A 14,378-nucleotide genomic window follows, 5' to 3' on the forward strand; every position below is an offset into this window, starting at 1 on the left:
ACTGTAATGAAAACTACATGTGAAATAAACTCACCTCACTGAATTAATTCTGCCCATTCGAACTGACCTGTGAGAGTCTGCGCTATTCACACATAATCTGCCACTGAGGACAAAATAGCGAAGGGACAGAAGTGAACTTTACTGTGAACAAGCCTCAGCTTTTATTATTATTATTGTTATTATTGTTTACCCTTAGCTTCTTGCTTGGTTTAAGCTGCTGATTGGTCAGTTGCTGATTGGTCAGTTGCTGTAACCTAACTCCTGACATCATCAGCTCTCAGTGTTACAGTCACTTCTGTAGGATGTTTAGAAGCAGCAAATCCACTGAGATTTTGAGACTGGTGTCACCAGAAATACCAGCAGATATCAGGAATTTCATCTCTCTCTCTCTCTCTCTCTCTCTGTCTCACACACACTCTCTCTCTCTCTCTCACACTCTCTCTCTCTCTCTCTCTCTCTCACACACACACACACAAATACACAGCAATCAGTCCAACACTTAGATTCAGTAAACAACAGCCTGCTGTGACCTTTGAGCAACATGGTGTTGTGAAATACAACACACACACACACACACACACTCAAACATTCAGGTGTGTTCATTCTAAAGGTCAGAGTATTGTGTGTTATTCTTTCTGCATATTTACATATGGAAATGCAGCATTTGGGTTCAGTGTCTTCACCAACACCTCCTCCAAAAATATTCAGCATTCAGGCACTAAGCCTCTTAAAACCCAAATAATCTGCACACACACACACACACACACACACAGACTCCACACCCGCTGATCCTCAAAAGTGTATAAACAATCACACAAGTAAGACTGTAATGGAAACCTGGTGTGTTAAGTCTTCATCTACACACATTCCTGAACACACACACCCAAAAGTCCCTGCTCTCTGTCTGTCTCTCTTTCTCTCTCTCTCACACACACACACACACACACACTGTTGCGCAAGTACATGCACACATACACTCAAAATGGTGTCTCTACTTGCGTAAGACACTGACACACACACACACACACAGAAACACACACAATCCCTTTCAAAGTGGGTTTATTCACTTCACTTTCTCTCTCTCTCTCACACACACACACACACAGACACACAAAAAATTCAAGTACATATATCCTCAGAGACAAACAAGAGCTCAACACACACACACACACATACAAATTTGTAAACAGGATACAAATGTACAAAACAAACAAATGTGCTAGAAAAATATCACAAATCTCTTACATAAGATTCATTCTGTGATTAGAAAAAGGAATGTCTTTGGTTTCAGTGTGTGTGTGTGTGTGGGTGTGTGTGTTAGGTCTCAGGATCATTTTTGTCCTTGTGGCAGAGTCGTCTGTATATGAGATGTGCGATGACAATCAGGAGCATCTCGCTGGTGCTGCTGAGCGCAACGATGAACGGCGCCTGAGATGCGAAGTCCGCCTCCGCGCGTCGGAACGACAGCTGCATGACGGCGAGGGCGAGCAGGCTGTTCTGGACACCCACTTCAATCGCCACCGTCCTCCTCTGCGGCACAGCGAGTCCGGCCATATGTGCCAGCCCCAAGCCCACCAGCAGGCCCAGGACCGGCACCGTGACACCCACGAACACGATGCAGAGCTGCACATCAGCCAGGATGGAGGCGCCCATCTGATATGCCATGAAGACCCCGCCTACGATGAGCAAGAAGCTGAAGGGGCGTATGAGGGCGAGGAGCACCTGAGTGAGCGCTGGCAGCCGCAGCTTCACGCACACGCCCAGAGAGATGGGGATGGCGATGAACAGCAGGGTGCCAAGGATCTTCACAAACGGCACGTGGAGGGCGGCGTGGACGCCGAGCAACCGTCCATACAGTGCAGATGATAGAGGCATGGCCGCTGTCGCAAACACGGTGGACACTAGGGTCATGCAGATGGCCAGGGTCACGTCTCCGCCCAATAACAGGCTGTAAAGGTAGCCGCCTCCCCCGCCCGGCGCCGAACACGTGATGACCAGACCCAGAGCGAGCGCTTTGGGCAGCCCGGCCAGCTGGGACACTCCGTACGCGTACAGTGGCATCACCAGGAACTGTCCCATGATCCCGAGGAGGAGCGGGATGGGCCGTCGCAGGAGCTCACACAGAACCTCCACCTCCACCTTACAGCCGAACGCACACTTGTTGATGAAGATGAGGGGCAGCAGAGCGAACAAAACCGGGTTCTCTGAGAAGTGAGCGAGCTGCGCAGAAATGTCTCCGTCTCCATCGACACCTGGAGCCACCCGGATAGAATAATCCCTCCGCTCTTCGATCAGAACCGGCTCAGAGCTGGGCTCCAGGTCCAGCAGCTGGACCAGTAAGGGAGCCGTTCCGGGGAATCCGGAGCGGATGCTGATGACGTAGCTGTTCACTGGGCCAGCTCGCCCGCCATCACTGTCGCTGACATTCAGGATGGAGAGCACATCCGGTTCTAAGGAGAGCACTCGCACCGTCTGCCTCCAGCTCCGCCGCCGGCTCGAGATCACGATCACGCCTTTTGTGTTTTCAGGAAATTCAAACTCCAGAGATGATCCGTCTCCAATGTGCAGGTAGCTCTCCGGGTGATCCCCGGTTCCGTTTAACAGTCTCGGGTCTTGGAGGAGCGCCAGTGTGAACGCTGTGGGAAGCAGAACCAGGCAGCACAAAGCAGAGATGATCCTCATGGTAGAGATGATTCCAAAGCTCCTGGGTAAACTGGAGGGACTCTGAGAAATGAAAATGATCTGTGGAGACTCCCAGAATTCCTTCAGGCTCTCTGGGTGAACAGCACACTTCCCCCCTCAGAACGGCCCCGAATATTCCCAGATTATTCCAAAATGGGTTCGTTTCCGTTCATCTCATCAGACACACAGCTGCGGATTCACTTCCCACGCATTATCAGATTCTCAGCAGTGCAATAAATATGATTAATAGCTCACACACATGAACACAAACACGCGCGCAGACACACACATACACATACACACACACGCGAGCGCGCGGCTTGTCGGTGTTCCGGTTCCGTCCGTTTTCGGTCCTGAATGTTCTTCACGCGCTCAGGTTCTCTCCTTTCCGGTAAGGCACATGATGGAATTCCAGCAGCGGGGAGAAGAAGAATGAGAAGAAGAAGAAGAAAGAGTGAGACATGAGGGATTTTCCTGCGCTGCTGCTCTCAAAACCCCAGCAGCTGTTTCACTGGACTGGAGGAGGATCCCCGGCCGGGTTGCCAGATTCGAGTTTTACAGGTTTGGGTTGCCATGCCATGCGTTCAACTCCCCATTCTCACAGATCCTATGAGGACCACGCCCTGTTCACACACGCCACTCACACCACTGTTAGCAGAATCATACTGAAACAACGACGTGACATCACGTTATCATTATCACTATAATTACGCATAACAAACATGAGTTTTATTTTAATTAGATAACAAAAGAAAGCAAAATAAATAATAAAATAAAACAAATAATAATGGTATGCTGCAACCTTATGGCTAGAAGGTAGAGAAAAACATACACAGCGGATTCCCTTAAATGCTGTTTAATATAAAGATGAATTATAAAATAATACACAATATAATTCTATAATAATATAAATATGTAAAATATTACCTGAAACTAATCACAGTGACATCATTAATAAAATCTCTCTCACACAGGCAGTGATGTGTTTTATTTCTGTGACACAGTAAAGTGATAAGGTTACTGTACTATATATTTATTTACGTTACACTACAATCCTAATATATAAAGTACAGCATCAATCATTTACACGGCCGATTTCATCATCATCATCATCATCTGTGCGATGCGACAAAAGTCTTGATAAAATATACTGAAAAATATCACACAGTGGTTTGTTTGTTTGTTTGTTTACATGGGTTGCCAGATTGCATGATTCATAGCTGCTGGATCAGAAGGATTTTCAGTGGGAAAAATGGATTTCTGAGATAGTAGTTCGGTCACACGTAAAGTGATCTACAACACGTCAGAATGTGATTCACCCTGAAATGATCACATGACCCTGAAAAAGTGTGTTTCTGTAACAGGAGGCGGGTCAGGGAAATAATTAGCGCTTAAATTGTACCTGTTTCTATGGCAACAAGACAACATTTTGCCTGATGTGGTAAGGCAGTGTTGAAACAAACAATCTGGCAACCCTGACAGCAAGTTACTCGGATGGTAACCATCAGAGTGACAGTGAGGGGCAGGCAGGAAGTGTGTGTGTGTGTGTGTACACATTATTGAGCTGGTGAATATGTAAGGCATAAATAATTTACCATACAGTGTACATCACACACACACACAGAGAGTTGGAGTCAGTTTTCATGTTGAACTACTTTCACTTCAGCAGTGTGTGTAATTTTAAAATGCTGACTCACACACACACACACACACACACGTGATGATGTTCTAATTATGCTGCAGGAAACCCCTGACTTTATGAAGACAGTGTGTGTGTGCGCACTGCTTCTGGATCTTATTCACATGTACAGCAGAACTTCCACTTCAATATCCTGATTGTAAAGAATTATTTAAGCTTGGTCAGTTAAGCCCCGCCCATTTCCTAATGAATTCAGCTTAGATGCAGAAGAAGGTTCGATACTTCAAAATTACACACTACCTTACTTTCAGTTTTTGTATATTTTCCATAATAAAGTCTTCTTTTTATTACTACTACTGTTCTTCTAATTGTTATTATTACAAGGATGATGTAACAGTGAACAGGTGAAGATGAACACACACACACACACACACACACACAGAGAGCTGTTATTAGAGACATTTTATTCCCACATTGTAACTGTACAAAACCAAAAGAGAAAAGCGGCAGCGTATAAATAACCTTAGGAACACAGAAATAAAAACACTTCCAGACACACACAAAAAGAGAGAGAGAGCGAGAGAGAGAGAGAGAGCTGTACTGAAGACAGGTCTCCATACCCACAATGCCGTGGTGCTGCGTGGGCTCCACACATGCTAACATCTGATTCAGGCACTGAGGAGGAGGAACATAAATGAGCAGGAAGAGGAAGTGTGTGTGTGTGGTGCAGTAAGGCTGAACAACACTAAGAGCTTTAGCCACAATGCTAATACAATTCAGCGTGTTTGTGTGTGTGTCTTTAGAAAATGGGTGGAGCTTAGCAACTGCATTCCAAATCACTTGATTAGTGTTAATTTGTGCAGTCACACTGCTCACATCATCAGCTACAAATCAGAATGTGTACAGCTATGTCCTGTTACACTCCTCCCCTGGACAGAACCAAATTTATTAAAACTAATCAGTATACATCATTTACATCTTGTGTGTGTGTGTGTGTAAACTTCCTGCCTGTCATAAGAAGTGCACATCTCATTGCAAACCCAGACACACACACACACACACACACACACACACAAAGAGAGTCCTGATGCTCAGCTTCACACAGTGTGTGTGTAAACAACGAGAGATTTCAGCAGTGTGTGTAATATGAATATGTCTCTGTGTGTGTGTGTGTGTGTGTGTGAGAGACAGACAGACAGAAAGAGAAGGAGGGAGAGAAAGAGAGGGAGGGAGAGAAAGAGAGAGAGAGAGAGAGAGAGAGAGAAAGAGAGACAGCAAAAGAGAGAGATGTCTTTGTGTATTATTAGATTGTGGTAGGGATAAGAAAAGACAAATCAAAGGCCGGTGAAGTTTAGAATAAAAACTGGAGTCCATCAGTTGAGCGCTCTTTATCATCACTCAGTCAGCACTCCATCATCAATCCGTCATCACTCCGTCATCAATCCGTCATCATGCTCCAGCTCTTCAGGAACAAGCAGATCAGTTCCTCAGAGCCGCCAACCTGAAACACACCATTACAAGTCAAGTGTGTGTGTGATCATGTCTGTGCGAGCAAATATGTATGTGCATGTGTGTGCGAGCGTGTGTATGCTTGAGCGAATGTGTGTGTGTATGTGCGAGAGAATATATGCGAGCGAGTGTATATGTGCGAGCAAATGTGTGTGTGTACATGTGCGTGTGTGAGCGAATATGTGTGTGTATGTGTGTGTGTGTGTGTACCTGCGGGACAGCTGGTCCTCTTTGTCCTGTGTCCTGACTGAACTCTCCCCGAGGGAGGAGGCTCCTGCAGGAAGTTCGTTGAGCTGATCCATCACCTCCAGCCCGCTCTCCTCCGCAATCTGCACAATCAGATCATCCACCTGCTGCTGCGGCGTTGTCAGGGTGGTGGCTGAGCTCATAGAGTCCTCCATGACCTGTACGAGCACACACACACACTCTTAAACCTCACAATCTTGAGATGTCTCTCAAACAGCCATGTCCTGCATCAATCCCATCCTGATGATGGAGAGATTTCTCTGTCCTGACAGAAGGACGAGTCATTTATAGCACTTGAAGCGTAGTGTGCACTTACTGAAGTGTGTACATCCAGATTCTGGACCTGACTCTCAAACTTGTCCATGACGGCTGACACTTTCTGCAGGTCCATGGAGTTCAAAGCTTTATCCAGAGCCTTGGTCACCTGAGACATGTTCTTAGTCACCTGATCTCACACACACACACAAACACACACAATCAACAACTGTGTGGTGTCATGAAGAGACACCCAACCAAAACTGATTATTTTTCTATAACAGCATACTATAGAAACGATAAGGTATCAGAGGAAGTGCCTTAATATAAACCAGCATTAATCAACACCTGACCACCAAGTCCAGTCCAGAACTCAGCAGCAGCATGGTTAAACATGTTTATAATAAAGATTTAACCCATGCACACACACAAACACACACACACACAAACACACACTCACCCCCTTCATGGTGACAGCGGTTTGTACTTTAGAAGCCACAGCATCGACACGTGATGCCATACGCAGCCAGTTCACACCTTCATTCTTCTTACGGATGGCGTTCTCAGCATACACACGTGCACAGTCTACATTCTTCTGCTGGAGAGCCTACACACACACACACACACACACACACACACAGGTTAGACTTCATATAATGATGTGTTCTGCCCCCTGCTGGTCACAACCTGCTCTGCATCAAGGTGCCTTCATTGCCCAATCACTGTGAGGTGTGTGTAGTTCTGTAAGATTTGAGAATTTAACAAGCTCCTCAACATTTCCCTCAACCAATCACAGTGCTCTGATATCATCAGAAGTGGGAGGAGTTAGAGGAATGACAAAAATTAACAAACCTTTTTAACTTTAGCCTGCTCTGCCTTTGAGTCTTTCTCAGCTTTCTTCGCCAGTCTCTCCAGCTGCTTTGCTGTGAACTGAAAGAAACACACACACACACACTCAGACATATACATATAAAACCATATCCATCCATGTGGATGTTAATTTGACACGTATCACCTACCTAAGCATTGTTGCATGCATATATAATATATATATATATATATATATATATATGCAACAATGCTTAGGTAGGTGATACGTGTCAAATTAACATCCACATGGATGGCAGGACCCAAGATTTCCCAGCAGAACATTGTCCAAAGCATGACTCTGCCTCCTCTGGCTTGCCTTCTTCCCATAGTGCATCCTGGTGCCATGTGTTCCCCAGGTAAGTGACACACATGCACCCAACCATCTACATGTTGTAAAAGAAAACGTCATTCATCAGACCAGGTCACCTTCTTCCATTGCTCCGTGGTCCAGTTCTGATGCTCACGTGCCCATTGTTGGCGCTTTTGGTGGGGCACAGGGGTCAGCATGGGCACCCTGACTGGTCTGCAGCTATATAGCCCCATATGCAACAAACTGTGATGCACTGTGTATTCTGACAGCTTCCTATCAGAACCAGCATTAACTGCCCATGACCCTGTCTCCGGTTCACCACTGTTCCTTCCTTGGACCACTTTTGATAGATACTGACCACTGCAGACTGGGAACACCCCACAAGAGCTGCAGTTTTGGAGATGCTCTGATCCAGTGGTGGATCAAATCCTTACGCTTGCCCATTTTTCCTGCTTCATTTTATTATATATATATATATATATATATATATATATATATATATATATATATATATATATATATATATATATATATATATATATATATATATATATATATTCCTGTGTAAGAGCACTGTGCCATTCAGTTAATTCTCTAAATATTATCCAGTTTCACAAACCTGGATACATGGAAAAAAAAAAGGGATTTTCTGTACTGTATTTTTACACATTCTTGACCCTGAGAGTGAGACAGATGGTGGTGTGACATACCTTTAACTGGAAAAGTGTATCTGTGAGGAGAGAAAAGAGAATCATATAATAATAATAATAATAATAATAATAATAATAATAAAACAGTACAGAGAGAACTTTATATAATAAAAATTTCTGCACAAAGTCATACATTTATAAACATTTTCACTCTAGTCTTCTTAATGAAGCGGAGGAAACTATTGGTAATGAAAATGTTTTCTACATTTCTTACTTTTAAAAAGTGAAAATGACTTTTTTTTATAATAAATTTACTTATTTATTTTATTTAAAAAACAAACAAACAAAAAAACAACAAACACATTGAAATAAATGAGTGATGAGTTGCGGTCAGTGTTGTGGACAGGGACATCCTCAGCTTCTTGATTTGTAATCATTTTACACCCAGAAAAAAAAATGTACAGTGGACAGTTTCAGTACGTTTAGTAAAAGCACTCAGACACGTATTACAAAAACCTGAATACCGTCTAAAAATCTAATAATAAGTAATAACCAACCGAAGTCATATGAACTTATATCATGATATTGTTTAGTTGTGATTTTATCTGCGATTATTTTCAGCTATTAATATATCTCCTCACACTATGGGACTTGTTTCTGTTACCAATACAGGAACGCAGATGAAGTGGAACACACCGGACATCCTGCTGAAAGAAAGGTATCACTGTCCTGAAGCTGTACAAACACGACTGTAAATACATTTCTGATGACCTGTAATCAGTACTGAATCAGAGATTATGACGTAAACAGCAGGAGGCCACAGATCATATCGGACCAGATGAGATCAGATCAGACCAGTGGTCAGGGTGTGACTCTCCAGAGACTGGCAGGAATCTAGGGTTGATGTCTGGCTCACTAGGAGAATAGGCACCCTAGGTAGAGAACTTTAGCAGTCCTGCTGAGTAATGCTGAGTCTGAAACTTGTCCAGATTTAATAACCCCTACACCGTGTCTAAAGTAATGGCACCCCCGATACCTTCCTGAAATCAACAAACACCTTCCTTTGTTCTCGCGTTTTTATTCAGACACATCCCTTTACATTTATCAGCTGATATGTAATATCATTCAGTAACAAAATAATAAATAATTAATCTCTTAGATCAGACAGCGCCAACATTTAGCAGACACGCTACTTTAGCCAAGTTAGCAGTTAGCATTATCATTTCGCACGGCGATTAAGCTAAACTCAACCAGAATCCGAATGGTGAATACATACACATGTTAAAGCACAAACACAAATCTGTCCTCACCGTCCATGTCTGTGTCCGTCAATAATAATCCGGGACACTGTTAATGGCAGCGTTTGTTTATTTCTGACCCACAACTGCAATCCGAGACACTTCCGCCTTCCTCCACCTTTCACCCGACCACGTGACCTGACGTCAGTCTCGCCGAAACCAGGACGTAATTATGACCGTAAATTTTATTTATTTATTTATGTATTTAGTTAGTTAGTTAGTTAGTTAGTTTTATATGAATTACAATTCCTAAAAATTATATCTGCAGGTTTTATCACACCAAATATTCATAACTTAAGGAACCTAAAATGAATAAACGATATGTTTTATATTTTTGTTTGTTTGGTATAATTAAGATTATAACAGCGTTATAATCATAACTCTCTCTCTCTCTCTCTCTCTCTCTCACACACACACACACACACACACTGGCATGTTCTAATTATGCTGCAGGAAAACCCTGACTTTATGAAGACAGTGTGTGTGTGTGTGTGTGTGTGTGTGTGTGTGTTGCTTCTGGATCTCATTCACATGTACAGCAGAATTTCCACTTCAATATCCTGATCGTTTAGAATTATTCAAGCTTGGTCAGTTAAGCCCCGCCCCTTTCCTAATGAATGACACACACACATCCATCCTTAATATTAACAAAGGAACTAATTAATTCACACACACACACTACATGCTACATCTTCTGTGTGACTTGATGTGAGATGAGTAATGAAGCGGAGCATGTCCGAGGACACTTCATCTAGAGGAAGTGCATGAGGGGAAGTGTTTCACTGAGGATTAGAACACCGAGGCAGGGAGAGAGATTAGTGTGAGCAAAGTGTGTGAGTGATAAGTGTGATTAGTGTTGAGGGATGGACATGGACTGAGGTTCTGATGGGGAATGGGTTCCGCAGCCAGCAGCTCGTCACCACACACTGGTAATACACACCGGTAATACACACCATTATTATATAGCTTAAATTAGTGTCTCTCTCTCTGTCTCTCTCTCTCTCTCACTCTCTCTCTGACTGTCTGTAACACTGTGCCCTGTTGTCCTAATCTGTCTCTGTAGCTATTAATCTTTTGAAGTGTCTGATATTACAGTAATCTCAGCAAAATATTGGTGTATAGATTGTATAAGTGATAATCAGAATATTACTAACGTACATTAGTACAATCCATAGTCTTAGTGTTATAGTTAGTATATGTTATTGATATCAGTGTGTGTGTGTGTGTGTGTGTGCGCATTTGTAAGCCTTTTAGCTGTACTCATGATGATGATGATGATGATGATGAAGCACAGTGACAGTGGATTGTTCCGCTCAGTGTGTTTTGTCATGGCAGGTCGACTTGGGTTAAACACTGCCACTGTTCTCTCTCCACCAAGAGCTTAATCCCAATCCAATTTAACACAAACACACACAACACACACACACACACACAACCGAATAATTCAGCTTACTTTTCTTTTTTTTTTAAATATTGTTTGAATATGAAGCTCCACCCCTAGTCTCATTTATGTTTACATAATTCCCAGACTGGAACAGGATTTCTTCTATCATGTTCCTGTATCATTTTGTTTCTGCTATTAAACAGTACCTATTTTCACACTTTAAACAGTTTATATTTATTTTCAGATATTTTATACAGGTGTTTACCTTTACGGATATTTTATACAGATGTTTACTCAAAGCGTTTTCCACTAACAAACTTATTCCATTTATCATCATTACAACAATTGTATTTTATTCATGTTATTTTATTTCATTTTGTATTTGCACTGATCTTTTTTTAACTACTCTGCGTGCCTTAAATTGACTCCTGGGGATAAAATAAAAGGTTTCTGAATTGAATTGAATTGATCTCAACCTCACTCCTGACCAGTTTCAGAATCTCCACATCACAGTGATACCACCATCATGTGTCACAGTGAGGACGGTGTTTTCAGGGTTTTGGTTTCCACAAAACATTGTGCCAAAGGCGAACAAGCTTTTTCTTTCGTAATTTGTTTTTGTCACTCTTCCAGAAAGTGTGTGGGGTGTTCAGTGAAGTGTTCAGTGTTTATTAGAGTGTTCAGTGCCTCTTCCCTCAAGACGAACACAGACAGACATTTATTCTAAGAAGGTGTATAATCTCTGTATTAAGAGTACACTTTGTTTTGTTTTTTGTTTTTGTTTTTTTTACAGTACATGAAGCTGTTTCATCACAGCAGCCCCAGGACAAAGTCACATCATCACCATCATTTTTATCTCCTTCCTGTCCCCGGGCCCCGCCCACTATCATCATCACGGCTCCGTCCAGGGAGAACCTGCTGGCTCCGGCTAACGGTCAGTCCATACAGAAGGCCAACCAGGAGCGGAGACCGGGCAGCCCCATCGTTGTAGGGGGGAGTTTCATCATCAGCAGAGCCTAACACACACACACATACACACAATCACCAGGAGAGCCACACAGGTATGTCACTGTATAGCTAATAGATTACACATACAGTGCAAAAATTATTTATACACAAAGATATCAAAGATATACACACACACACACACACACACACACACACATATATGTATATATATATATATATATATGGAATACACAATGAATGTGAATTATGTTTTACGTGTGAATAAAATAGATATTTTTGAAATATGAATAAAAAAATATATTATTTATAATGATTTATATCGCTTATTAAAGCTGTTGACGGAGTTTGGCCACTGTACCACGTGACCTTACAGCCACATCCCGCGACATCTCGCGAGACTTCATCAATCCGAACCAAAACATAGCTAACGCGCTAATGTGTTAGCCGCGCTGTTTTGCAGTGTGTGTATTCAGACTGTGTGTGTATCAGATGGAGAACCCGGCGGATCCTGAACCGGAGCCCATCAGGCTGAAATCTCTCAAATCCAGCAGGAGCTTTACTGTCCCGCACACCGAGCGGGTAAGCTAATGCTAATGCGCGTGCCAGTTACTGATAATGAAAGATTATAGTACTAAAAACTCTCTCTCTCTCTCTCTCTCTCTCTCTCTCCAGTTATAAATAAATGTACTTTTATAACTTTAAAACTGCATATAATATGTGTGTTAAATGATGCAGTATATGTAGACAGATGTGAGAGATCTGTATATAGAGCCGTGTGTATGTGTGTGTGTGTGTTAGTTGGGGAACTGCAGGAGTGTCAAAGAGTTTGAGAAACTCAACCGCATTGGAGAGGGAACGTACGGCATCGTGTGTGAGTTTAAACACACACACACACACACCAGCTTTGTGGTCATTTACACTATGACACCAACAACTTTTAATAAATGTTTTAAAATCCTGTTGTGTGTTTGGGTGTGTACACAGACAGAGCCCGTGACACACGCACAAATGAGATTGTGGCCCTTAAGAAAGTGCGCATGGATAAAGAGAAGGACGGTGAGTTGTGAGTCAGTGTGTGTTAGAAGACACACTATGTGTATGTGTATGTATATGTGTTTTTAGATGCGATAGTGTGTGCATAAATACCTAATTAAACTATATATATATATATATATATATATATATATATATATATATGTATATGTATATGTATATATATGTATATGTATGTGTATATATATATATATATATATATATGTGTATATTTATGTGTATATATATGTATATATATATGTGTGTGTGTGTGTAGGGATCCCTATCAGCAGTCTGAGAGAGATCACACTGCTCCTCAGGCTCAGACATCCGAACATTGTGGAGCTGAAGGAGGTGGTGGTGGGGAGCCAGTTAGAGAGGTAGTGGATGGAAGGAAGCACAAACACACAGTATCATCTCAGAGCTGCATAATTTCCCATAGCATCTACTTGTGATATCGTCATGTGAAGCTTCTTCATCTCTGAAATATCACCAGTGATGTTTGTGTGTGTGTGTGTGTGTGTTTCAGCTTGTTCCTGGTAATGAGTTACTGTGAGCAGGATTTGGCCAGCCTCCTGGAGAACATGCAGTCTCCCTTCTCAGAGGCACAAGTAAGCTCCTAGACTCTCTCTCACACACACACACACACAAGCCTCAGTCTGGCCAGATCCAACTGACCCCTCTCCACATACACAAACATACATGCACAGACACCCTGTTATGACATGCCTGTGTGTGTGTGTGTGTAGGTGAAGTGTATTGTTCTGCAGCTGCTCAGGGGTCTGGTGTATCTTCATCACAACTTCATCCTGCACAGGTGAGAGACGTGACCAACTTATATTGACAAACCCACTGTCTCTGACATGCCCACTGATTCTGACACAGCCACTCTCCCTGCAGGGATCTGAAGGTGTCAAATCTTTTGATGACAGATAAAGGCTGTGTGAAGATCGGTGAGTGTCAGCACACACACACACACACACACACAAACACACGTATAACATGCAACTCTGTGTGTGTGTGTGTGTGTAGCGGATTTTGGCCTGGCACGTGTTTATGGAGTCCCTCAGCAGCCCATGACCCCTAAAGTAGTGACTCTGTGGTAAGTGTCACATCATTGCCTTCACTGCTCCAAACTGTTCCAACACCCCACCCCCCACCCAGTCTGCTGACAACAGTAAGAACTTTGACCTCATTGCCTGTGTGTGCAGGTACAGAGCACCTGAGCTCCTTCTGGGCACCAAGACACAGACCACTGCACTGGACATGTGGTACGACCCTCACACTGACCAGTCACTAACAGTCAATCTCTAACAATCTCTAACTCTAACAACTTGTGAATAAAACACTGTGTTCAGCACACACTCCACTAATAATAAACAGCTTAATAATAATCGCTGACGTGGTGAAGTTTTCTGTGTGTTTTCTGCTGATTTTTCTCTTGTTAACTTGAAGAGAGAAAATAAAGAGAGACTGCTGAAGGGATGAGTCTTTATAGCTGACAGCTGAGTCTTTATAGCTGACAGCTGAGTCT

At 42.8% G+C, this 14,378-nt stretch overlaps 4 protein-coding genes across 8 annotated transcripts in view; 1 reads left to right on the forward strand and 3 right to left on the reverse strand.

Annotated features, from left to right (window-relative positions):
• Window positions 1-1,042: 1,042 nt before the first annotated feature.
• Window positions 1,043-3,218, reverse strand: slc10a3 (solute carrier family 10 member 3). The gene has a single exon (XM_058397135.1). It carries the CDS (start codon window positions 2,680-2,682, stop codon window positions 1,318-1,320), a length of 1,365 nt encoding a protein of 454 aa, XP_058253118.1. The 5' UTR covers window positions 2,683-3,218; the 3' UTR covers window positions 1,043-1,317.
• A 1,550-nt stretch (window positions 3,219-4,768) lies between these two features.
• Window positions 4,769-9,609, reverse strand: chmp1a (charged multivesicular body protein 1A). The gene is made up of 7 exons (XM_058397136.1): window positions 9,472-9,609; window positions 8,222-8,241; window positions 7,184-7,261; window positions 6,792-6,938; window positions 6,393-6,521; window positions 6,041-6,234; window positions 4,769-5,822 (listed from the first exon to the last, which is right to left on the reverse strand). Exons 1-7 carry the CDS (start codon window positions 9,476-9,478, stop codon window positions 5,801-5,803), a joined length of 597 nt encoding a protein of 198 aa, XP_058253119.1. The 5' UTR covers window positions 9,479-9,609; the 3' UTR covers window positions 4,769-5,800.
• A 1,495-nt stretch (window positions 9,610-11,104) lies between these two features.
• Window positions 11,105-14,378, reverse strand: part of LOC131358223 (aminopeptidase N-like) — a 17,948-nt gene continuing 14,674 nt past the window's right edge. For all 3 annotated transcript variants that reach the window (XM_058397815.1, XM_058397816.1, XM_058397814.1), the window contains one exon: window positions 11,105-11,859. In XM_058397815.1, the coding sequence (XP_058253798.1) occupies window positions 11,696-11,859 (164 nt within the window). In that variant the 3' untranslated portion in view covers window positions 11,105-11,695. The remainder of the gene's footprint in view (window positions 11,860-14,378) is intronic.
• The window catches only part of cdk10 (cyclin dependent kinase 10), an 8,591-nt gene continuing 6,414 nt past the window's right edge, over window positions 12,202-14,378 (forward strand). For 2 of the 3 annotated variants that reach the window (XR_009205359.1, XR_009205360.1), the window contains exons 1-9: window positions 12,202-12,391; window positions 12,611-12,683; window positions 12,797-12,868; window positions 13,122-13,224; window positions 13,374-13,455; window positions 13,594-13,661; window positions 13,745-13,797; window positions 13,877-13,946; window positions 14,056-14,115. Coding sequence is in view for 1 of the 3 variants with exons in the window: in XM_058397813.1 (XP_058253796.1) it covers window positions 12,302-12,391; window positions 12,611-12,683; window positions 12,797-12,868; window positions 13,122-13,224; window positions 13,374-13,455; window positions 13,594-13,661; window positions 13,745-13,797; window positions 13,877-13,946; window positions 14,056-14,115 (671 nt within the window). In the remaining 2 variants the exon portion in view is untranslated. The remainder of the gene's footprint in view (window positions 12,392-12,610; window positions 12,684-12,796; window positions 12,869-13,121; window positions 13,225-13,373; window positions 13,456-13,593; window positions 13,662-13,744; window positions 13,798-13,876; window positions 13,947-14,055; window positions 14,116-14,378) is intronic. The other variant, XM_058397813.1, reaches the window with a different exon arrangement.

The sequence above is a fragment of the Hemibagrus wyckioides genome, linkage group LG08 (genome assembly GCF_019097595.1).
Source record: "Hemibagrus wyckioides isolate EC202008001 linkage group LG08, SWU_Hwy_1.0, whole genome shotgun sequence".
Classification (NCBI taxonomy): Eukaryota; Metazoa; Chordata; class Actinopteri; order Siluriformes; family Bagridae; genus Hemibagrus; species Hemibagrus wyckioides.